This window comes from Schistocerca gregaria, chromosome 3 (assembly GCF_023897955.1).
Source record: "Schistocerca gregaria isolate iqSchGreg1 chromosome 3, iqSchGreg1.2, whole genome shotgun sequence".
Taxonomy (NCBI): domain Eukaryota; kingdom Metazoa; phylum Arthropoda; class Insecta; order Orthoptera; family Acrididae; genus Schistocerca; species Schistocerca gregaria.
In genome coordinates this window covers 193240798-193265543 of record NC_064922.1, presented here as the reverse complement: position 1 = coordinate 193265543, position 24746 = coordinate 193240798, and the positions used below count along the sequence as shown (strand labels likewise).

At 39.9% G+C, this 24746-nt stretch overlaps 1 protein-coding gene across 2 annotated transcripts in view; it reads right to left on the bottom strand.

Annotated features, from left to right (window-relative positions):
- LOC126356291 (ubiquitin thioesterase trabid) overlaps positions 1–24746 on the bottom strand; it is a 105779-nt gene that overhangs the window by 71912 nt on the left and 9121 nt on the right. For both annotated transcript variants that reach the window (XM_050007185.1, XM_050007184.1), the window contains exon 4: positions 1237–1436. In XM_050007185.1, coding sequence (XP_049863142.1) covers positions 1237–1436 — 200 coding nt within the window. The remainder of the gene's footprint in view (positions 1–1236; positions 1437–24746) is intronic.

Sequence of the window (24746 nt, the reverse complement as noted above, 5' to 3'; positions counted from 1 at the left end):
CTACAATTTACCTGGAATAGTTTGTTGTGGGCAAATAAGACAGCTCTTGCAACTGGGTTGCTCACAGGCGATTTTTTTGAGACGATGGGCTCCTAAAACTTCACTGGTTACCAGCTGGTTACTTTGCCCTGATGGAAAGAAAGATCCTTTGCCTTCTTTGACTAGCATTGCCAACCAAATTTCTCTTCTCCTCTCCTACAGCCTAGATACTATTAAATTCCTCCACCACATTGCCATACTTCTTGTCCCAACACCTTCCCATACTTCTATTGCCCACAAATTCAGGCTCTTTTCTTGTCACTTCGGATGTTGTGTTAGTTCACACCAACATTCCCCATTCACATGTTTCTTGCTGTCAAGGGACATATTCTTCAAAGAGTTCTCTTGACACCAGAACCATCATTCCTTACAACACTAATTTCCTTAAGTTCAACATCTACTCCCAACCCCTCTTCACTTTGTATTATCTCTACTCAACAAGCTAGCTTCAGATATGCTAATCTCCACCATACACATGGATCGATAGAAAATTTCTGTTGAACTCAACACACGGCAGGCACTAACAGTATCTTCGGCAGCTGCCACCCATTCCTGTAGTTGTAACGACGTCTGTAGTTGTCTAATATATTGTCAAAGACTTCACAAACTCAGGGCTTCACCAGTTAATCCAGAAACATTATGTCTTCTCCTGACACCAAAAAACCCATCACTACTTTAAATCAGCCACTAACTGGTACTACCAGTATCATTCAGGCCAAGAAAAACTAAATCACAACCTTTGTTAGGCTTCTGTTGCTTCTTGTCACAAGATCTGTACTAAACAACAAACCAAAATAACCTTATCAGCCAACAAAACTGTTCTATCCCTTTGTCAGAACAATTTACCCTTCAGATCACTTCCTTGTGGATGACATCAATGCCATGTACACTCCTCCTACATTATTGTACCAACTGTGATGCGATTACTGTACAATTTTTTACACAGGTATGACAATTGCCTAGATGTCTTTTCCCACATTAATGGACACCATAACTGCAAAATTCACCATATGGTTGCAAATATGTTTGACACAACAATGACAGCCCTCACTCCCTCCCCATCACTACCAAATGTTCTGTACCATAAAGACAGGAAATGATCCTTTAGCAAAACATCCTCTAATTGACTATCCTCATTTTTATTTCCAACATGACATATCCAATTTTGTAATGTAATAAAACAATTGAGTATCTTACCTGCTGGCAGTGCAAATGTTGTAAGTTCAGTCACATAATAACAGGGTATCGAACCCTTCCTCTGTCTAAGAGTGGAGGCCATGTGTCTCCGTATATCAGCAGCTAGGTCAGGAGCCACATATGATGGTACACGCTTCACTCCTGACCCTGAGCCCTCAATCTGAGACAGTAAAGCGGCAAGCATGTCTTCACGGTGAAAACTGCAAAAAAACATTCTGAGGTAATGAAACCTACATTCACAATGTAACTTTCACTGTAGTAAACAAAATAAATAAATAAAAAAAGCTGCCTCTCTGCTATATGCCACATTTCATAAGCTGTACAAATTCATTATTTCTTCTGCTCTTAATGAGAACATACACAAACTTATAATGAAAGATGTCTCATACTGTGCTTACAATATTTTCAGAAGGCATTTCCTTTTTTCCCTCTCTTTCTTACGTACTTGACAAAAACCAGAAGAATGACTCTTTTTAATTTCCTGAACTTATGCATGAGTAACATACATTGAGATTATAGTCAAGACCTATTCTACTAACATTTGCTGCTCCAACCAGCTCAATGTTTCATAAAATATAAGTAATCCATACCATTGTTGTAGAAATTCACACATTGGGACCTAAATAATAAGCTATCTAGATTCAGACTACATTTAAAACCAAAATAAACTGCAACATAATTGTACTTCTACAACAATACACTAGATAAACAGTGAAGACATTATGAGCTAGCCATTGTTCAAATGACTTAAGTCTTTTCCCAACAAACAAAATGTTAATGTGTCCACTACTCTCTTCATCAGAGCGGAGTCGAGTTGCAAGATAAGTGCTGGCTGTTGTTATCTCAATATGATGCTCAATGAACAGATAATTAGTAACTGTGCGTGAATTGTTGAATGGTTGTAGCAGAAACTACACTGTAAATTATTAATCTTTCAAAAGCATAATAATAACCTTAAATATATATATTTTCTAAACCAGTAAACGTGCACAACATGGTGAAAGAGAATGAGTAAAAAGCTACACAGTCTGAACAAGTCTTACTTGTACATTACATATTCCTCCCTAAAACTACCAGCAGAGGCAAATGAAAAGAAGTCACTATCTCCCATAAAAGAGGACAATCTCTTAGGAAAATTATGAGTTGCCCACTAACTAAAAAAAACACACTTCCAAATGTGACACATAGACATGTCTCAAAAGCACCGCACACTAGTGGGTCTTCTTGCCAGAGAAGGAGCCTATGTGTCAAGTGGGAGCCTCTTATTCAGAGGAAATTTTGGACGAGTTCATCTTACTCAGAGGTTGAAAGGAAATACTCCACGGCCTGGTATTGGATTCACTGGCGGCAGCTTGAAATATCTTAATGCTCGCCATTCATAACTCCCATGATACATGACCTCAAGTCTTAACAGAGAAACAAAGGGGTAAGTTCAGACTCTTGAGATGGCAAAACAGTCTTCGATTATTCCACACTTACAGCCCAATCACTTTCCAGTAACATGGTCTCTACAAACAAAAGCAATACTGACTGATGGGTCACATCACAAGGATAAGAAGTTGTACCATAAAGAGCAATGTTCTATACACTGGCTGATGAGGATGACTTCATCCTGCTTGCACATGACCATTTCTGTAGAGGATAATGTATATGCTCACCCTGTAGCAGTATGAGGGTTCAAGATTACCTTTACTTCCTTGCTACTTATGGAAAGATGTCCGCATGACTTGGGAGTGTGAAAGATGTGAACAGTCCATGTTAATGTAAGAAGCTAATTGTGATTTCATCCTTCTGATATTTTCCAACTACACAGGCTAACCCTCAGTGTCCATTACATTCGCAAGCAATACATCCTTTCATCTCATCAAGCAACACCTTATCACTATCAACAGCTCTCACCAGTTAAATTCTGCTTGCATTAGGGTCCGAATACACTTTCGTTATTATTTTGTTCTTGCTTAGTGGAATGAAGGTGTGAAGTTTTGGTGTCACTGTAATTTTGTAGAATTTCTCAAATCTCTCTGAAGTTTCAACTCTTCATTTGCATGATCTCCCATAGTAATATAAAAGTTGTTCAGGTGTCATGATTTTATCACTGTACAGGTATTGCAGACTTGCTAGGACAGACAGTCACTTGCCTGCTCCACCGACACCATCGCTACATCCTTTGCAACAAAAGGTGGCTGAAAAATGCCACTGGGCTTCAATGTGGAAATCATCATCATGACAGCAAAGGTTGATGAAGTTCTTCCTACTTTTCCACCGAGCTGTTTCTCTGTCAGAGAAGTAATATATTTTACTTGTTCTTTTTGGTCTGAAAGTCAATCAAGTAGACTGGAAAATACGCACAACAGTGTAGTGTGTGAGGCTTTCTGATATGATAAGACTTGTGTACTCAAGTCCGTCATCATCCTTGTAATAAGCTGCAAAGGGATGAGGTGTTACTTGTGTGCTGGTCACGTGGTACCCAGAACTTCATTCTGTACAACAACGCTGTAATTCTCAACAAAATCACAAATAACCAAGAAATCGCCTTCTATCAAGTCCTTTAAGTTCATTTTTCAGTCTATTTTGGAAGGTTGATTGTTTACTGGCCACAAATAAACGTGTAAACAATTTTTATTTGTCAAAACAAGAATCTCAGTAAAGTCATTGGAGGCCTTTGTAATGGTTTCTAGGGATGCACAATCAACAGAGACCCCATTGTAAGTTATCTGTCAATGTCATCCATCAAGTCTTGTGAGAAACACTAAGTCTCTTCGGTCCTGGACAGAACTGACACCCACCAAAGTGGCAAGTAGGTAATGATGGGTTACATACAACTCTTGCAATACAGTCTTAGTAGATATTTATCAGAGTATCATCTGTCATTGCCAGCTGAGGAATACTACACACTGTCGGCACAAGTTGGAAGTTTTGGTGAGTAGTGCACAAACAAGCACTACATGTACCATTGCTTCCAGCTGAAATAAAATTTTTAATACGTAGCTCAGCAAACTTTGAGTGAGAACCCAATGTGGAGCCCTGCATATCTCAATGTGGAACCCTGTATAGCAGTCTTTGAAATGTGCACAAATTTCTTTCAAATCACTTAAAACTAACCACTTTTGTACTTTGATTTTTTTCTCCATCAATTCTTATGAGTGCAATTCAGCAGTTGTCTGCTTAAGAGTCTTGTGGTTTTGGACTGGGATAAGACAAAATACCCTTGGCCTTCACTAAATCTTTTACTTTTCTAACCATGTTGTTAGTTACATTAAATTCTTCTTTAAGCTCCTTTAACACTCCAGCTTTTAAATAAAATGGTGAGAATATCCCTCTGTTTACTTTAAGATGTGGAAGTACTGAATTTCTCTTTCAGCTGAATGATCACTTCTTCATCAAAAGGCAGCAACAACACTTTTCTTTGAACTGCTGAAGTTACTTTTATTAGGTTTTTCTTAGAATACTTCGTCCACACAGTCGTTTTGTCTTAACAGGCTATTCACCAATACACAGTAAACAAGCGTTCAAAGTTTCTAGGGATGCGCCTGCAGCAATGTCTTGTCTATCGGTATAGCTTAACACATTTTCACTTCTTTGATTTCAGAACATATTAGATCATCATTGTTTTCTGTGCTAGAAACTTCTACTTCCGAATTTTGTTTCAGGCACTTGTCAAATACAATGTTATGACAGATTTTCTCCTTATCATCTGTTGGAAAACAGGACACAATTGTTTATGAAACATTTTCACAGTCCAAAACATCAGCTTCTCATATTTAGTACTACATGACAATAGCTCTCCACTTTTCACATTCTGGTATAAAATATAAGGTTGCAATAGTCATCATCATCAAAATCATAATCATAATCAGGGGCAGTTTCCAGCCTCTGCTCGAGTCTGTTTGGAACAAAAGCCTCTCCATCGTCTTCTGTCTTGCCACCATCTCTCTGTCTTCACCTTGGACCAGTTTGCAAATATTAACTGGTTGTAGATATGTGAAGTTCTACACTTTTGTGAGAATTTTACAAAAGTACCTTTAAGCTAATTTCAAAACACTACATTTTGTAGTCAATCACATTATTTCACTTTACAGGCAATGTTACATGGAAAGAAAATGTAGATGTCACTTTCAACACCACTTGACTACTGCCAAATGAGTATTATCGAAGTAACAAAAAACCAAAGAGATGGGAGGTACTCACAACAACCACTTTCTATATACAGTCTTTAAAATGATGATGGTTGGTTGGTTTAAAGAATGTGAGGGAAGAGACCAAAATGCGAGGTCATCGGTCCCTTGTTCCCAGTAAAATAATTATACAAGGAGGGCAAAAAAAAAGGAGACATACAGCAGAATAACAGGAGAAAGGAAGAACCAGAACAACAACAGAAGGACAACCAACACTACTATGGACAAAACAGGAAAAGAAAACCATAGAGAGAAGCAAGAAACAGGTAAGAAAGGGTAAAAACAAGAGAGCAGATGACCATGGCTGGCCAACCACAAGAATAAAAAGGAAAAGCCAGCCACTCTGCGATACATTAAAACATCCACCCTAAAAGCATTAGAGTGGGGAACACAAAGGGATACAGGACATGCACTAGAACTTATATAGAATGATAAAATCCACCATCACGTATAAAACATAAAAGTAAATTAGCCGATGAGGCATTGTCAGCTGAAATTAAAGGCAATGAGTCCGGTAACTGAAGAGTCCATTGCAGGCCAGCTGAAGAAGGATAGCTCACCAAGATATGGGCCACTGTGAGCTGGGCGCTGCACCGACACTGAGGCGGGTCATCATGGTGCAAGAGGTAGCCATGTGCCACCCAAGTATGGCCAATGCAGAGCTGGCAGAGAACCACAGTGACTGCAAGAGGCCCACATGGAGGACTGCCACACATTTGTAGTCTCCTTAATGGCACACACTTTGTTGCGCATGCTGAGGTTATGCTACTTCGACTACCAAATCCGCAGAACCTCGGGGTGTAAGACAGAACGCAAGTCAGTTGCAGAGAAGCCGATCTCCATAAGCAGTTTCCGCATAGCCTGTTTGGACAGCCTATCGGCAAGTTCATTGCCTGGGATTCTGATGTGACCTGAGGTCCAGACAAACACCACTGAACAAGTGGACCGTTCCAGGGCATAGATGAACTCTTGGATGGTCGCTACCAAAGGATTACAAGGGTAGCACTGGTCGATAGCTCGTAGGCTGCTCAAGGAGTCAGTACGAAGAAGAAACGACTCCCCAGGGCATGAACGGATGTGCTCAAGAACATGAGATACAGCTACCTGCTCGGCAGTGAAAGCTCTGCAGCCAGCGGGCAAGGAATGCTGTTCAAGATGTCCTCCATGGACATAAGCAAAACTGACATGAGAATCAGCCATTGAGCCACGAGTGTAAACCACTTCGTGGCCTCGGTACATGTCAAGAATCGAGAGGAAGTGGCAGTGGAGAGCCGCGGGGTTAACTGAGTCATTAGGGCCGTGTGATAAGTCCAAGTGAAGCAGCGCCTAGGTGTACATTATGTAGGTGTATGTGAATGGGCCTCAAGTATAGGTGGTAAAGGCAAGGACTCCAGTTTGGAAAGAAGGGATCGGACATGAGCTGCAATTAGAAGCCCAGACTTGGGCCAACGATGCGGGAGATGAACCGCTGCAGGTGGGAAAAGGAGATGGTCATTAGGATGTGCAGGAGAACTACAAACGTGTGCAGCATAGCTGGCCAGTAGCTGCGCACGCCTAACAAGTGGTGGAGGGATTCCGGTCTCCAGAAGGACACTGGTCACCGGACTCGGTCCTAAAAGCTCCTGTCACTAGGCGAACGCCACAGTGGTGCAACGGGTCGAGTAATTGCAGTGCTGAGGGCGCAGCTGAACCATAAATCAGACTCCCATAGTCAAGGCGGGATTGAACAATGGCTCTGTAGAGCTGCAGCAGCATAAAGTGGTCTGCATGACAGTTGGTGTTGCTCAGGCAGCAGAGAGCATTGATGTGCTGCCAGCACTTCCACTTTAGGTGACGAAGGTGAGGAAGCCAAGTCAATCGGGCATTGAAAACCAGTCCTAAGAATCGGTATGTCTCCATTACAGCGAGTGGATCATCATTAAGATAAAAGTTCTGGTTCTGGATGAACAGTACGACGCCGACAGAAGTGCATAACAAATGACTTCAAGGCTGAAAACTGAAAACTGTTGGCTAGAGTCCATGATTGCGCCTTCTGGATGGCTCCCTGTAGGTGTCACTCAACAACAGCAGTACTGGTGGAGCAGTATGAAATGCAGAAGTCGTCTGCACCTTCTCGGTGAGACCAGCAGCTGCTGCTAGACTGTTAATAGCCACTAAAGATAGAGGTACCCGCTTCTCCTTGATATGGGGGAACTATGAGAGGCACCAACTTGGAATGTATGAAACAACAGGAAATTTTGGATAAAAATTGGGAACGGCCCTCGGAGACACTGGTCATATAATGTGACAAGGATATGATGTCGCCAGGTCATGTCATACGCTTTTCGTAAATCAAAAAGACAGCAACCAGGTGTTTGTGTCTGGAAAAGAATTTTCAGAGGGCAGACTCGAGGGACACAAGATTATCAGTGGTAGAGCGACCCTGGCAGAAGACGCCCTGACATGGAGCCAGTAGGCCACATGACTCCAGGACCCAACCCAACTGCTGACACACCATATGTTCCAGAAGCTTACAACAAATGTTGGTGAGGCTGATGGGCCAATAGCTATCCACATCAGTGAGTTTTTACTGGGTTTGAGCACCAGAATGATGGTGCTCTCCCGCTATTCCAATAGAAAGATGCCATTGCACCAGATCCGGCTGAACATGAGGAGAGGTCGCTTTTAGTCAGATGAGAGATGTATGATCACCTGCCTGTGGATCCGATCTGGTCCAGGAGCTGTGTCGGGGCAATGTGCAAGGGCAATGAGGAGCTCTCTCTCTGTAAATGGTGTGTCATAGGATTCACTGTGGTGTTTAGTGAACGAGAGGACTTTTCCTTCCAGCCTCTGTTTGAGAGTACGAAAGGCTGGGGGGTAATTCTCTGACACAGAGGCTCGAGCATAATGCTCAGCAAAGTGCTCAGCAATTGCGTTTGCATTATGTTAACACCGGGAGCACCTGTTGGGGTCTGGCACTCGAAAACACGTTTGATCTTTGCCCAGACTTGGGAGGGTGACGTATGGCAACTAATGGTCAAGAGATATCTCTCCCAACACTCCTGATTCCGTCATTTGATAAGTTGGCGAATGCAGACATGGAGCCATTTAAAAGCTATGAGATGCTCCAGGAAAGGTTGCCCCTGTAGAGCTTGCCGACTCTCCTTAATTGGTTCAGCAACTTCTGGAGACCATGAAAGGACTGCCTTTCTCTGGGGTCACCCTAAAGAGCGAGGAATCATATTTTCTGCCACAGAAATGATTGTTGTAGCCACCTGCAATCACAATGATGTCACCAAGTGGGTGAGATTCAACGGTGACAGCAGAGGTGAAAGTTTCCAGTCCGCCATCTGGGCAGGCGTCCGTGGGCCTGACGCCCGGGCAGTGACACAGGTCGTCATGTGCTCTCCAGTGGATAGAAGGGAAAAGTCCAGGGCTGCAAATTGATAAATCGATGGCCTAGTATGTGGCAGCCCTGGTACTTAAGAGGTGGAGGGCGAACTGAGACAGTAAATTTTTGACATCCCTGCCTTGGCCAGTATGCATGGTGCCACCCCACTGAAAGTAGGGAAGGTTTAGGGAGTTGATCAATCAGTGCAGTTAATACATTCAGGGATGCTGCACCATCTGGAGGAAGATATACAATGCAGACAGTTATTTCCTTATTTTGACAGCCACAGCTTCAAGAGGGGATTGAAAGGGTACTAGGTTCACCAAAGATTGAGTTTAGGACATAAACGTAAACTCCACCCGAAACTATTTAGTTGCAACAGTTCCTGTAATATCCCTTCTAGCTGCAGAGGGCAGGGAACCAGGTTTCCTGGAAGGCAATTCAGAAAGCAGGTGCAAAGCTTAACAGGTGCCGTAGCTGAGCCAGGTGGTGGAAAAAACCGCCTCAATTCCAATGGAAGATGATGTCATCATGAGACTGGGAAGGCATGGAACATTCAACAGGGCAGTTTACACCTCACAATTACCTACTGCCACTGACTTCTTGCCTAAGCAGTCTATATCCATTGTGTCTGAGGGTCCAGTGAGATCTAGGTCCTCAGCAGATGCCATGACCTCCACCTCATCAGCAGGCACAGAGCTTGTACATAGCGGTGGTGTGGGTGCCACTGCAATTCCCTTGGTCTTGGAGACCTTATTTTTGGATTTCTCTCGCTGCTCCTTGGGTTTCCCTGGCTGGGAGGGTTTCACTGATTCAGTCTATGGGACTGAGGATGTGCAGGAAGCCCTATGACCAGCTGCTTTTGGGCTCTTCAGCCACTGGCAGGTGTCATCTTTTCCACTAGTAGAAACCCTGGAAGGGAGTGACTCAAGGGACCCCTTCCTAGTGAGAGGAGCCGAAGACAACTTAGCTTCTCCAGCTGAGAAGTGGGGACTGATATTCCCGATGGTTGGGAAGGATGGGGGGGGGGGGTCGCTCCCGAAGTAGCAACAGGGAGGGAAGTGCCCCCCCCCCCCCGCCACCACCACCACCACCACCACCACCACCACCACCACCACCACCACCACCACCAAGAGGGCGGGTGTAGTCTTCTGGTCCTGAGAGGCAACAGGAATGTGAGGAAGTGATGGAACGACAACTGTTGTCGCAGCGGCGGCGTAAGAGGTGGTCGCCACAGGGTGTAGGCGCTCAAATTTCCTCTTAGCCTCAGTGTAGGTCAGATGGGTCCAGGGTCTTATATTCCATGATTTTCCCCTCTTTCTGTAAAATACTGCAGTCTGGTGAGCAAGATGAATTACGTTCTCCGCAGCTGACACAGGTGGGAGGCAGGGCACAGGTAGTATTGGGATGTGCTGGATGTCAACAATCTCGACATGGGACGCTGGAAGTACAGCAGGAAGACATATGGCCGAACTTCCAGCACTTAAAGCACCGCATTGGGGAAGGTCATAGTGGCAGACCATCACGTTGACTTTCTCGGGCAACAAGGGCATCAGGGAAGGTCATAGTGGCAGACCATCACCTTGTCTTTCTCGGGCAATAAGTCATCCTCGAAGGCCAAAATGAAGGCACTGGGGGCAACATGATTGATTATCCCTTGGACCCCGATAGATGTGCCGGATGTAATGAACACCTCCCGTTCTAAATTGGCACACAGCCCATCATGAGACTGCAAAAGAAGGTCCCTGTTGAATATAATACCCTGGAACATATATAAGCTCTTATGAGATGTGATGGTAACAGAAACATCCCCCAACTTCTCACAAGCGGGTAACACCGGTGACTGGTCAGAGGATGCTGTTTTTACCAAGACTGACCCAGAGTGCATTTTGCATAAGCCCTCCACCAATCCAAACTTGTCCTCCAAATGCTCCACAAAAAACTGTGGCTTCATGGACATGAAAGATTCCCCATCAACTCTCCTACATACGAGGTACTGGGGAGAATAAGCTTCACTGCCATCCTTAGCCTGGCATTTCTTCCACGGTGTGGACAGGGAGGGGAATGATTTGGGGTCATATTTCTTAGCACTGAAGTTCGACTTTGCCCACTTAGAGACTGCTGGCAGTGGACCACCAGCAAGAGATGACATACTGCGGTTCATGGCATGTCATCCACCCTGATGCCCCCCACTTTGACCAGAGGCCATTCCCACGAGCACCACCCAGCCGCAACAAAGGCCACCTGCCAGGATAGCCACTGCCGGGAGCCCCGATGACCCAGGGTGACGGGCATCTACTCCTTGGTATAATGGGGAGTTAATGGCGCAGCAGAGCGATCCCTGTGTAGTCCGGGGGGCCACAAGCAACAGGGTACATGGCGGCCCCACTACAATGGACTGGTTACCGTGCTGGATACGAGGTGCAAAGAATTCCATGGTCACCATTGGTGCAGGAAACAACACTGCATAGTGGGCGAAGGAAAACAAATCAAGGAAGGTGTCCTCACCCATGAGATGGAGGATGAGCGAAACTGCAATGCCTCGACAAGAAAGTGGGCCAAAGATCTCAATGCACGATGGACACGATGCACCATGTAAAGCACCCTTCCCCAATTGGCTAGCTCGTCTGGAAAATTTGGAAAAATGGAAGTCAAACCCTACAGGTAACCATCACATAAAGGCCGAAAGGAGTGAGACTCCTTTTAGTCATCTCTTATGACAGGCAGGAATAACTCATGCCTATTCTAACCCCCAGGCCTGCAGGGGGATAAAACAATGTTTTTTCGCTTATATTAAGATATATATTCTAGATATGTAGGGCCATTTATTACTCTTGAGTTATTAATTTAGTTAGTGTTATGCTTTAAAACACAGTTATTCATATGAAAGTAATAAATCCAAGTATGATCCACAAAATTTCATAGGTAGCAAAGTAAGCATAACAATTCACAATCTGAATGACATTTAACAGAATAATGATAAACACAAAATTACTTTTGATAGAGATCCCATGCTCGTCCCAAGAAAAACCTCAATAATCAATGGAAGAGGAAAGAAGAACACTGTACGAGTCAGAATAAGGAATGTCTGAGTTCTCAACTGTACAGGGAAGCTAGAAAATCATAAAAGCAGGGTGCAAAGATTCAGTCTATGTACAGGAGGAGACAGTCAAGTGAAATGAAAAGGTAAGGGTTCCTGGTCAAATGGATAAAGGTATATCAAAATAAGCATAAATTGTTGAAACAGGAGTAGAGTTTCTTGTGAGTAGGTAGGTGGGGCAGATAGTGAGTTATCATGAACGGTTCAGTCATGGGGTTGTTCTCATCTGAATCAACAGCAAACAAGTTCCAACAACAGTAATTCTGATACACATGCTGACATCACAAATAGAAGGGGGGGGGGGGGGGGGAGGGGGGGAGAGAGAGAGAGAGAGAGAGAGAGAGAGAGAGAGAGAGAGAGAGAGAGAGAGAGAGAGAGAGAGAGAACAAAAATATTGGAAACATAATTCAATATGTAAAGGGAGATGATAATCTAATAACCATGGTGCATTGGAATAGAAGACAACATTAAGAGAGAACATGCGCCTGGTAGCAATGATAAGAGAGATGGACGACTAACTGAGTTCTGCAATAAATTTTAGCTAGTAACAGTGAGTACACTGTTCAAACATAAAGAGGACGACATACACTTAGAAAGAGAGACAGGAAGATTCCAGCTGGATTACATTTAATCATAGAGGGAGTTCAAAATGAGATATAGACTCAGATAACAATTTGGTAATGATGAATAGCTGACTGAGGTTTAAAACAATTATCTAGAAGAACTAGCGCAGAAAGAAGTGGGATTCCAAAGTACTGAGGAATGATGAGATATGCTTGAAAATCTCAAAGGCTGTACCTACTGTGATAATGAAGACCCCAATGGGGACTTCTTCGAAGCGGAATGGACATCTCTAAAAACAGCAATCACAGAAGTAGAACACACATACATAGATAGATACAATAAAGATAACTGCTAAGAATCTACGGATAAAAGAAAAGATTCTTCAATTTAACGACAAGAACATAAAGTACAAAAATCTCCAGGAAAAAATGGGAGTATAGCAATGTACGACTACAAAGGAAGTGAAAGGTGGCAGTAGTAAAAATGTGAAGAAATTAAAAGAGAAATTGTTATTAGAAACTAATTCAGCATATAATTAAGACAAAAGAGTCTTCAGTGATATTACAAGGGCAAGGGCATCAATATAGTCAAAAATGTAATGGTGATTCCACTGAAACACAGAAGACAGAGTGGATAGGAGGAAAGAGTACACTGAAAGCCTCTATGAGGGAGAGAAATAATCTGGTAAAGTGATGACAAAAGAAGAAATGGCAGTCAGTACACATGATGTATGAGATCCAGTATTAGAGTGAGAGTTTGGTTAAACTTTGGAAGACTTGTGATCAAATAAGTCAGAAGGAATAGATAACATATCTTTGGAATTTCTAAAATATTCAGGGGAAATGCCAAACAAAGGACTATTTACTTCGGTGCAGCGAATTTACAAGACTGACAACATACCGTACAACTTTTGGAAAAATTTCATCCACACAGACCCAAAGTTAATAACTGCAGATAGGTGTGACAACTATCACATAATCAGGTCAAAAGCTGATATATCCAAATAACCAATATGAACAGTGTACAGAAAACTGATGATCTGTTAGATAATAATTTGTCTTGCTTACTGAAAGGTAAGCACACAAGAAAGGTAGTTATGATGTTATTTACAATGGAAATACATCTTTTAGACAAATCAAGACACATTCATAGAATTCGTTGACATGAAATAAGTGTTTTGGGTGTATAAAATACTGCACAATATGCTATATGCAGAGTAAAATAACAGTAAGCGAAGAGAAACAATAAGACTGGAAGACCAAGAACGAAGTGCTCAGATCAAAATGAGTATGAAAGGGGAGGTGTCTTTCACCCTTGCTGTTCAGTTTTTACATCAAAGAAGCAGTGACAGAGACAAAAGAAAGGTTCATAAAAGGGATTAAAAGACAGGGTGAAAGTATATCAATGATAAATAGTCACTAATGACATAGTTATCCACAGTGAAAGGGATAAATTACAGCACCCGTTGAATTGAATGAATAATCTAATGGAAACAAATATGAATTGACAGTAATCCAGAGAAAAAAAAATCCAGCGAGGAGTAGCAGAAGTGAAATTGGTGATAAATGTAACATCAACATTGGTAACCACGAAGAACAGATGACGAGTAAAGCAAGGAGGCCATAAAAACCAATAGATGAAAAGCACTGATTTGCTTTGTTTTACAGTATTACTGTTATTGTGTTAACCAGTTTTTGGCTTACAAGTCCATCTTCAGACATTTACTGACTAATGCGCCAAAGAAGTTACAGTGTTTGCTAATGACATTGGAAAAGAAGTTACACATCTAGATTGAAGTAGAAACGTACAATAAATAACATATTTGACAGTGTGGTGATACCGCAATGCAAAAAGCAAAAAGTTTAACAGTATCTAAATATGAAGAAAGTAAACAGGTAAACTGAAGCACAAAACTGGAACAGCAAGCCTACATAACAGGTTACACTAATAAACGAAACCAATAAAATAAAATACAACTAGTACTTGACAGGGTTACTTCAGAAGGTATAAAACCTAGAGAGTGATACACAAACCAATTAAAAGAAATAATTATCAGTTTGACTACAGAATATGAGGAGCTTACGTAATACCAGTAAGAAACAGAAATGAATAAATGCAGGAAAATGGAGGAGTGTGGGGGAACTGACAGTAAATGCCATCTTTGAAGTGTGGTGGTACTGCATTTTGAACAATATACAAATATAAACAGAGCAAACAGGAAAAATATTAACACTAGACTCAAAATTGTGGCTATGTAACAGTTCACATTATATAAATGAAACAAGTACAGTAAAAACAGTACTTGATGAGACAACTTCAAGAGGTCTCAAACATGGAAAGTAATACAAGCAACAGTTAAATGAAGACCTAACAATTGTAACTGCACTCTATATTAATTACATAGACAATTTCAATAAAATACTAGAACTCAATGAATACAGGAAATTGGTTGAATATTTAGGAACAGACAATGTCAGAAGTAATGCAAAACAGAGAGGATTGTGTGAAGTTTAGGAGAGGGGAAGTATTATGCTGCGTCTGGTCATTTAACATTAGATCTGGCCTGTCAGCTAGATGTTTGTTTATTTCCAGGGCTTCTGGCAGGATGAGTTTTTGGCTTTTGTTTGGTATGTGAAGGACATGGGATACTGGATGGTAGTTGTGGCCCTCTCTCACTACATGCTCAGCTAATGTGGAGTCAGAGTTCTGCAACCTCTAGCTGTGTTCATGTTCAGTCAACTTAGTTGCTATGTATCCGCCAGAGTGAACAATGTAAAACTTGCACAATAAGAACAGGTAATTTTGTATACCCCACTATTGGCTGATAACTGGTCAATATCTCTCCTACTGAAAACACACTGGGCTGTAGTGTTCTTAACATAATACCGGCAGAATTTCAGTGTTTTTGCTACAATATGTGACACCTCTCCTAGATACGGTATCGAACACCAATTCTTGCAGACAGCGGAAAAAGGAGAAGATGGGGCATAGAGGAGTATAAGCAGTTCCTACATAAGATGTGGTCAATCAGGACTGGATAGTAGCCACTGGATGAGGCAATAAATTTGATTGTATCTAACTCTGATTTAAAATCATCTGTGAACATGGGGATGGATACTAGACTGTGTGTCATTTAGTGGAAAGATGCATGTTTGTGAGCTATGAGGTGTTGTGAACCAGAAGGTGTTCTGTGTCTGTAGTTGTAGGTTTTATATAAAATTTGAAACAATGTGTCTTTGTGATGGTGTCAATGGTAAGATCTATGATATTTATATATCCGTCGCCAGTCTCCATTGTGAACTGACTATTTTAATCTTGACTGTTCAGGTTTTGCAAAAATGTATTGAGTTGTCTTGTAGTGCCAGGTCATATACACATCACATCACCTACATGTCTAAACCAATATTTAATATTTGCACTCAAAGATTCTTTTTTCAGAAAATGTCGTATCATGTGGTCCATGAATATTTCAGCCAACAGTGGACTGAGTGTGGAACCCATAGCTAAACAATTTAATTGTTTATACAGGGTCCCTTGGAAACGGAAGTAGTTTTGTGTGAAGCAAGTCTGAGCGGCCAGTCTCAAGTCATCAGAATATCAATGCATTCCACTACTGTTGGAAAACAAACTGCAGACATCAAGGGATACTAATTTATGACCATTTGAGAAAAGTATACCTTTTATCTTATTTACTAGATCCACAGAGTTTGAAATACCATGCTGTGGTTTGAATTTAGTCTCTCTCTTAATTAAGATGCCCAGTTTACTTGCAAGTTTGTAAGATGGAGCAGTGAATGATGATACAACTGGACGAATAGGTACACCTTGTTTATGCAATTTAGAAAGCCCATGCATTCTACTAGGCACTGGATTCATGTTAGGCCAAGAACTCAATCTTTTGGAAGCCCTGGAAATTAATGAACATCTAGCTCACAGTGCACATCTCACCTCAAATGACCAGACACCGCTCAATACTTCCCCCCTCCTAAACTTCACATAATCCTCTCTGTCCTTCATTACTCCCCATACTGTCTGCTCCTAAATATTCTCTCATTTTCCTGCATACGTTGAGTTCTTTTGTTTTATTGAAATTGTCTATGTAATCCATTTAGACTGTAGTTACAATAGTTAAGTCTTCATTTAACTGGTACTTGTTTACTATTCATGTTTAATACCTCTTGAAATTGTCTCATCAAGTACTGTTTTTATTTCACTTGTGTCACTTACTTAATGCAAACTGTTACAGAGCCATAATTTTGAGTCTAGCGTTTATGTTTTTCCTGCTTGCTCTGTTTATATTTGCATATTGTTCAAAATGCAGTACCACCACACTTCAAAGACGGCATTTACTATCAGTTCCCTCACACTTCTCCATTTTCCTGCATTTATTCATCTTACTGAGTTTATCTTAAGTTCGTCATATATTCTGTAGTTAAAATGATAATTCTTTGAAACTTTCTGGCAGATTAAAACTGTGTGCCGGACCAAGACTCTAACTCAGGACCTTTGCCTTTGGCGGGCAAGTGCTCTACCAACTGAGCTACCCAAGCACAACTCATGCCCAGCCCTCACAGCTTCACATCTGGCAGTACCTAGTCTCCTACCTTCCAAACTTACAGAGGCTCTCGCGCGAACCTTGCAGACCTAGCACTCCTGGAAGAAAGGATATTGCGGAGACATGGCTTGGCCACAGCCTGGTAGAACACTTGCCTACAAAAGACAAAGGTCTCGAGTTCAAGTCTCGGTCCGGCACACAGTTTTAATCTGCCAGGAAGTTTCATATCAGCGCACATTCCGCTGCAAACTGAAAATCTCATTCTGATAATTCTTTCTTTTAATTGGTTTGTGTATCATTCTCTAGGTTTTATACCTCCTGAAGTAGCCCTGTCAAGTACTAATTGTATTTCATTTTTTTTATTGGTTTTGTTTACTACTGTAACCTGTTATGTAGGCTTGCTGTTCCAGTTTTGTGCTTAAGTTTTCCTGTTTACTTCCTTCATATTTAGATACTGTTAAACTTTTTACTTTTTGCATTGCATTACCACCACACTGTCATAGATTTTTATTTACTGTACATTTCTGCTTCAATCTAGATGTGAAAGTTTTTTCCATTTTCATTTACAACCATTGTAACTTCTTTGGCGACATTAGTCAGTAAATGTCTGAAGATGGCCTTGTAAACCAAAAACCAGTGAACACAACAAAAGTAATACTGTAGAACAAAAGCAAACCAACACTTGTTCTACAGGAAGAACCAAAGGAAGATTCAGTTAACATAAAAACCAAATTAGCACACTCAATGATGACATACTTTGTCGGAAGAAGTCTACTACTATCAAACACAGGCCTTAATTTGAGGAAGGAATATCTGAGAATGTACATTTGGAACACAACAATGCATGGTAGTGAATTATGGACTGTGGAAAAGACTAAATGAAGAGACTTTAATCATACAAGATGTAGTGCTGCAGAAGGATGTAGAAAATAATGTGGATTGACATAAGATAAGGAATGTGGTTCTCCATAGAATAGGAGAAAAAAAGAACATTTAGAAACAATGACAACATGAAGGGACAGCATAACAGGACATGTGTTGAGACACAAAGGAATAACTTCCATGGTATTAGAGGGAGCTTTGGAGGTTAAAAACTGTACGGGAGGACAGAGATTGGAATAAATCGAAAATATAATTCAGGATGTGGAGTGCAAATGCTACTCCAAGATGGAAAGATTGGTGAAAGATTTGTAGTGGGCTGCATCTAAAAACTCAGTAGACTGATGATATACTACTTTATTCAAATTTTTTCAAATGTTCTAATAATTCTGATTTGAATTCCTTCAGTTGTAATGTTTACTTTCTTTCAGAAACGTCTAATTTATGTTGAAAAGATAAGTAAAGTATGATAAAAGTAATGTTCTTTTATTTTCTAGTTACAAAAAAATTAAGATAACATATGTAACAAAAAAAGTTTTATTTTTTGAAAAATTAGTTTATCTCATATTTAACCATATATGAAGGCTTTATTTCAATAGTGATACAACTCCATTGTTTTAAAAAAGAAACACTTCCACGTTCATACATGTCATTTGTATCTTATTTTAAAGTGATACACCTCCAGCTTGATTCTTCAGCCAGCAGACTGCACTAACGCAGTCAATTATAGGAACCACGCAGAAAATTATTTTAGTAGTGGTACAGCTCCATGCGCTTCATAATCTTTTGATGTGGCCCGATTCTTTTCAGTGATGGCCGATAGAATAGTGGTTTCAATGAACTGGAGAGGCCGATCATCCACATTTTCAAGTTACTGAAGGTAAAGATTATGATGAATTATTTTCTGGGTTTCATGGAGATACTTAAAAAAAAAAAAAAAAGTGCTTGCAAAGTTATTTTCTGTCGATAATAACAATTGAATATATAAGTTTCTTTCTTTCTTTATTTACATTGTGTGCATATTTACAATAAACTAGTGCTATATTACAAATTGTAACACACATGTTTTAAATTTTAGATTTCAGTATTGATGAGGATGAAATTTCAAATGACGAAACAGCAGACACGAATATAGTAACTGGCAGTTGTGAAGATAGCACAAAAAAGAAAAAAAAAAAGGAACACTTGGGAGTTATACATTACAAAACTGGTAAAATCACTGCTGGCAAAACTTTTCAAAATTTGAACTGCAATTCTGCACATAAATGTTCCACACAAAATTCCAAACGATGAGGGAAAGAAGTTATTTGACAATTTATGGGCTGTTGCTGGTGGTGATCACAAAAATAATTATCTGAATGATTTATGTGCATGTCATTCAGCTAAGTGCCCTACTCTGAAGCTGGCTCTAGTACTCAAACAATGTATCTACAAATATAAAAAAGAGATAAAAAGAAACAGTGTTATAATATACAAGAAATTTTTTTCTTCAAAACATTTACACTTTCTAATGGACGATTTTCTAAGCTTCTAACAAAAAGCAAGGCAGTAGGCATTCTCGCTTAACAGAAGGGTCAAACATGAGAACAGAAACTCCATATGCAAGTAGTTAATCAATTGTGTAAAGGAACACTTTGAAAGATTTCCAGTCTCCGAGAGCCATTGCAAGCGAGGATAATCCAAACAAAAATTTTTAAATCCAGAGCTTAGTGTGGTCAAAATATACAAATTGTACAAAGAAAAAGTCTGTCACAATTTTATTAATAACGACTTCAATTTCTAATTTCAAGCAGACTTCAACTTCATTTCGAGCACCACACAAAGACATGCAATTTTTGTGACAAATTGCAATTTAAAATTCTTAAAGAAAATACAAAACTTAAAGTTGAATAGGAGTTTTATCTTTAGAAAGTGGAAATTGCACTACACATAGCAAAGAAACAGATTACAAGAGGTTAGGTGCCCCTATCTTACTATAAAAGAAAGATGTATGTTTAACTATGGGAAATCCAGGGTGAAATGTAACAATATTATGAAAAGGATAGTTGCTACTCGCCATATGGCACAGATGCAAAGAGGCATAACAAATATACTGTCAAAAAATGAGCTTTCAGCCTATAAGACCTTCACTGGAGTTACAAACACATGCATGGATGCACTCTCTCTCTCTCTCTCTCTCTCTCTCTCTCACACACACACACACACACACACACACACACACACACACACACACACACACACACACACACACACACACACACAACTGCTGTGTGTGTCTGGTGCCACAACTAAACAGAGAATCATACCAATAAGTATTTTTAGGATGAAACAACTGGATCAAGAGGTTCACAAGAAATTTATATCTGTTTGCTAAAAGATATTCATGAAACAGTTGCTTCTCAGAAACACACAGTTGCACACAGTGACACATGTGGTGGCCCAATCAATTGCTTTAGCACTAAAGAAAGTGATAAGATTGTGATTCAAATGTAGACACACATGATTTAACGTTCCTACTGCCGTATCACTCACGTCTGCCCAATGACAGAGACTTTGGTCTCATAGAACAGAATTTAAATAAGAGAGTGTTTTCACACCACAAGACTTTTTTTAAGAAATAAGGGACACTGACAAGAAAAAATAAATTATCATGCCAAAATGCTGTGGGAAACAACAGTGAATGAGAATATTGGTTTTTATGTGCTACACATTCCCCCAAAATGTGGATGAAGAAAATAATAAACATATAGTAGGATTCCTACTCCTCTACACAAGTACATACAAAGAAAGTGAAAGCAAAGAAGAAGCAGGACATGTTTGATTTGCTCCCATTCACTCGTGGATATTTCTGTGCCCTACAAACAGTAGAAAAATCCATGAAGATGAACAACAGTAATGGCTGATGCAGGTTGGTTGTTTAAGTCTTATAAAGGCTGATATGTATTAAAGTGTAACTGAATTACGGTTTTCTTCTAAATAAACCATTCTGCCAATAACACTGTGTTCCATCAAATTTCAGTGCAAGAATACTTGGGTTTATCTGCAATGTTTGATTTATTTTATTTGCACAATAGCACACGCACTTTGCCTCAACATTTTTGGACATAAGACCCATGAAATTTAATGAACCAAACACATAGAAAGAAATTGTAATCTCTTGCAACAAGCAATGGACTGCAATATTTTAATTGCAGCATTATCATCAATTAATTATGTTGAAGCCTCGCTATCTCGAAATGAACCAAATTCGATGTGTACCACTACTGGTATAAGGAAAAATTGCTCCTTGTACTAGGCTTCTCAGTTAATAAATAAAGCTATAACATTAATTTTAATCCTAGACCATATACCTTGACATTAAAAATATCACCACATCAACAAAAACCTCCAGGTACGGGGCTTGCTAAACAACTGTTGATTTAATTTACTATCAGCAACACTAAGAAATAAAAATCTAGTGAGGATAAAATCTCATATGATGATCTTGCTTTCTACAGGAAAAAAAAAAAAAAAAAAAAAAAAAAAAAAATCAATACGAACTGAAGATACGGAATCCTGAACAATCTAACAATATTTCTAAAGCTGTAGTTTTAACAGGTATAAAAATTCAGTTGTGGCATTGATAACAATATTTCAGAATGAATAACATCAGAGAAAATCTGATATACTGTTACCAAGTTACCGTTAGGTGGAAGAAAGCTATCGGATAATGATTTGTGTTATGAAGATAAGGTTATTGTTTGACCAAAGTGAAGAACAGGGACCAGAGCCAACTATACATTTCCTCCTGCGACTTAGATTAGCAAAACCTTCCGTTTCTCATATATAGTTGGAGCTCGACGCAATCACTGAGAACTGAGAAAAGAGGCAATCTCATTTTCAGCACTAAAATTGAAAACTTTCAATAATTTTTGAGTTACTTTGTTTCTCTACACCATTTCTTTGAATAATATCTTGATACCAAAGAATTCACTCTGAACAACTAGTTTGCATGGTTTATTGGTGTGTAACTGTTTATATATGTGGCAACACACATATCTGAACTGTTATGACCACATAGAAACTGGCATCAGTGACCACAAGGCAGTTGTAACAACAATGATTATCAAAAGTACAAAGGGCAACTAAACCGAGTGGATTCACATGCTCAGTAAACTAGATAAAGAGGTGGTTGCATAATATCTCACAGATGAACTGTAAACATTTAGAGCTGGGCAGGAGTATGTTGAGGAACTATGGCTCAACTTCAGAAAAATAATTTACCAAGCACAATTAGATATGTATCTAAAGTACAGTTCTGCTGTAGCAGAATTAATCAAGAAACCTCTCACAAAACTCATAGAATTTCTTGTCACATTTTATAGCTGCCAGTACAACCAGTGTTAAGTGTCCAGACACAAGCATAGCGCACTGCACAAAATGCACAATAATAGTATTATATCACTACAATATGAATGAATCGCAACTGGAATCAATCAACTTTTACATATACCTAGGTGAGTCTGTTTTTGGGTATATGAAATGGAATGATCACATAGGTTCACTCATGGTTAAAGCAGGTCCCAAACCATGGTTCTTTGACAGAAAGATGCAGGCAGTCTACGAGGGACACTCCTTACAAATCAATCATAGAACTCATAGAACATTGCTCGAGCGTGTGGAGCGCATAAAAAGCTGACTAACAATGGATACGGAAGAGCATTACAAATGGTCATGGTTTTTTTGACTCTTAGGAGAATATTACGTAAACTTGAAAATACATGAAATGACAGACACTGGAGGATGATGAAGTCTACCTTACACTTGAAGATAGTTGAAGTCTATCTTGCAAAGTACTTATAAAGTTTCAAGAAACGATATTAAGAGAAGAATCTAAAAATATACTAGAATAATACATGGTACAGTGGGAAGTTCCCCCTGGCATGATCTTCGCAGTGGTTTGCAGAGTTTAGATGAGCAGTAGAAATTTGACCTATTTCACATGGAACAGTAATTATCAGATATCTATGTTCAATACCTAAAGTTCAATCACCATTTCTGGAGGAACACAAGAAACACATCAGAAGTAAATTGATCATCAACTGCCATTAAAGTGAATACAAATACTAACAAAGAGATAGAGGGGCTGGCCAGTACTTACCTCAGCTCGGTACAGCCGATAGATACACAAAAAACAACCGAAAATTTACTTTCCTTGACAGATGTACAAGCATTGTTAGTGACAAAGAAAAATCCTAGTACTGACCAAGAATCTAGTCCTGCCCTGCACACTTATATACCACAACAAACAGTTCCTTGACTCAAAGTACTTACAAACTGTTCCTTAGCTATACCAGCAATGTCATTTATTTTGAACTGATTAAAATCGCCAATGCCAAAGTGAGCATTTTTTACGGTAATGCAGTACCTATCTTATTTCATTAACCAATGTTTTCTTAATATGTAGCACATTCTGAGATTGTATGGATTTGTCATCCAGCTGTCGAGTGTATCAATATGAGCAATAGAATAAACATGTTACCTCCATGCTTTTGCAAATATCTGCCTACTGTGTAGTCTGGACAACACTTGTGCTTGTTTGAAGTTTCAAATAATAGATTTTTTTACGCCTGTCTGCATGTTTCCATTTTTGTTTTTGCATGAAAATTCTGACAGTCTCAAAGTGCAGTTTCAATACAAGAATTTTAACAGCCATAAGAAGTAATTACCATATGTAACAATAATTTCTGGGGCCTCACCCTTACCAAATTACAGAAATCTCTTACTGGCTGCTTTTGCTTACACTGCCTGTTAACACACACACCTAGTACTCCAATCATACCTCACAGTAAGTGTTGCTAATATTATCTTGCACAGAAGTACTTTAGTAACCCCCCCCCCCCCCCCCCCTGTTCTTATTGGTTTAATGGAGGAATTCTGACAAAGTGTAGTGAGTACTATTCCAGTATTTTACATCTTTAATACAATAGCTATGAAATAGAAGCTACAAAAAATTCAGAGACATCTGTATAAGCCAAATAAGCCCGTTAAATTACTGAAGTGTTACACATTATACTGTAGCCAGAAAATTACAGAACCCATATTGAAGATGTTGTTAATAAAGGACACAAAACTATTATATGAATGTGATCATAATCACACTTATTAACCATTTCCTGTCCTGATCACTATTTTATTTTCATAAATTATACAACGTAAGCTGAAACACGTGAAGTTGTATAGTATAAAATAAAGAAATGAAAACCAGAAAGTGTTGTAATAAGCAGTATGGCAGACAGGGATCAATTGACATTTTTGGTACCATGGCTTTGAGTCATGACATTGTGTTGGGCAGAGGAAGCCATACCTTCATGCTGTGTGTGTGTGTGTGTGTGTGTGTGTGTGTGTGTAAAGATTCCAAGACTTACCAAGCGGGAAAGCGCCGGCAGACAGGCACATGAACAAAACACACACACAGAATTACTAGCTTTCGCAACCGATGGTTGCTTCTTCAGGAAGGAGAGGGAAAGACGAAAGGATGTGGGTTTTAAGGGAGAGGGTAAGTAGTCATTCCAATCCCGGGAGCGGAAAGACTTCCCTTAGGGGAAAAAATGGACAGGTGTACACACACACACACACACACACACACATATCTATCCGCACATACACAGACACAAGCAGACATAGGGAAGTCTTTCCGCTCCCGGGATTGGAATGACTCCTTACCCTCTCCCTTAAAACCCACATCCTTTCGTCTTTCCCTCTCCTTCGTGAAGAAGCAACCATCGGTTGCGAAAGCTAGTAATTCTGTGTGTTTGTGTGTTTTGTTCATGTGCCTGTCTGCCGGCGCTTTCCCGCTTGGTACGTCTTGGAATCTTTATTTTTAAT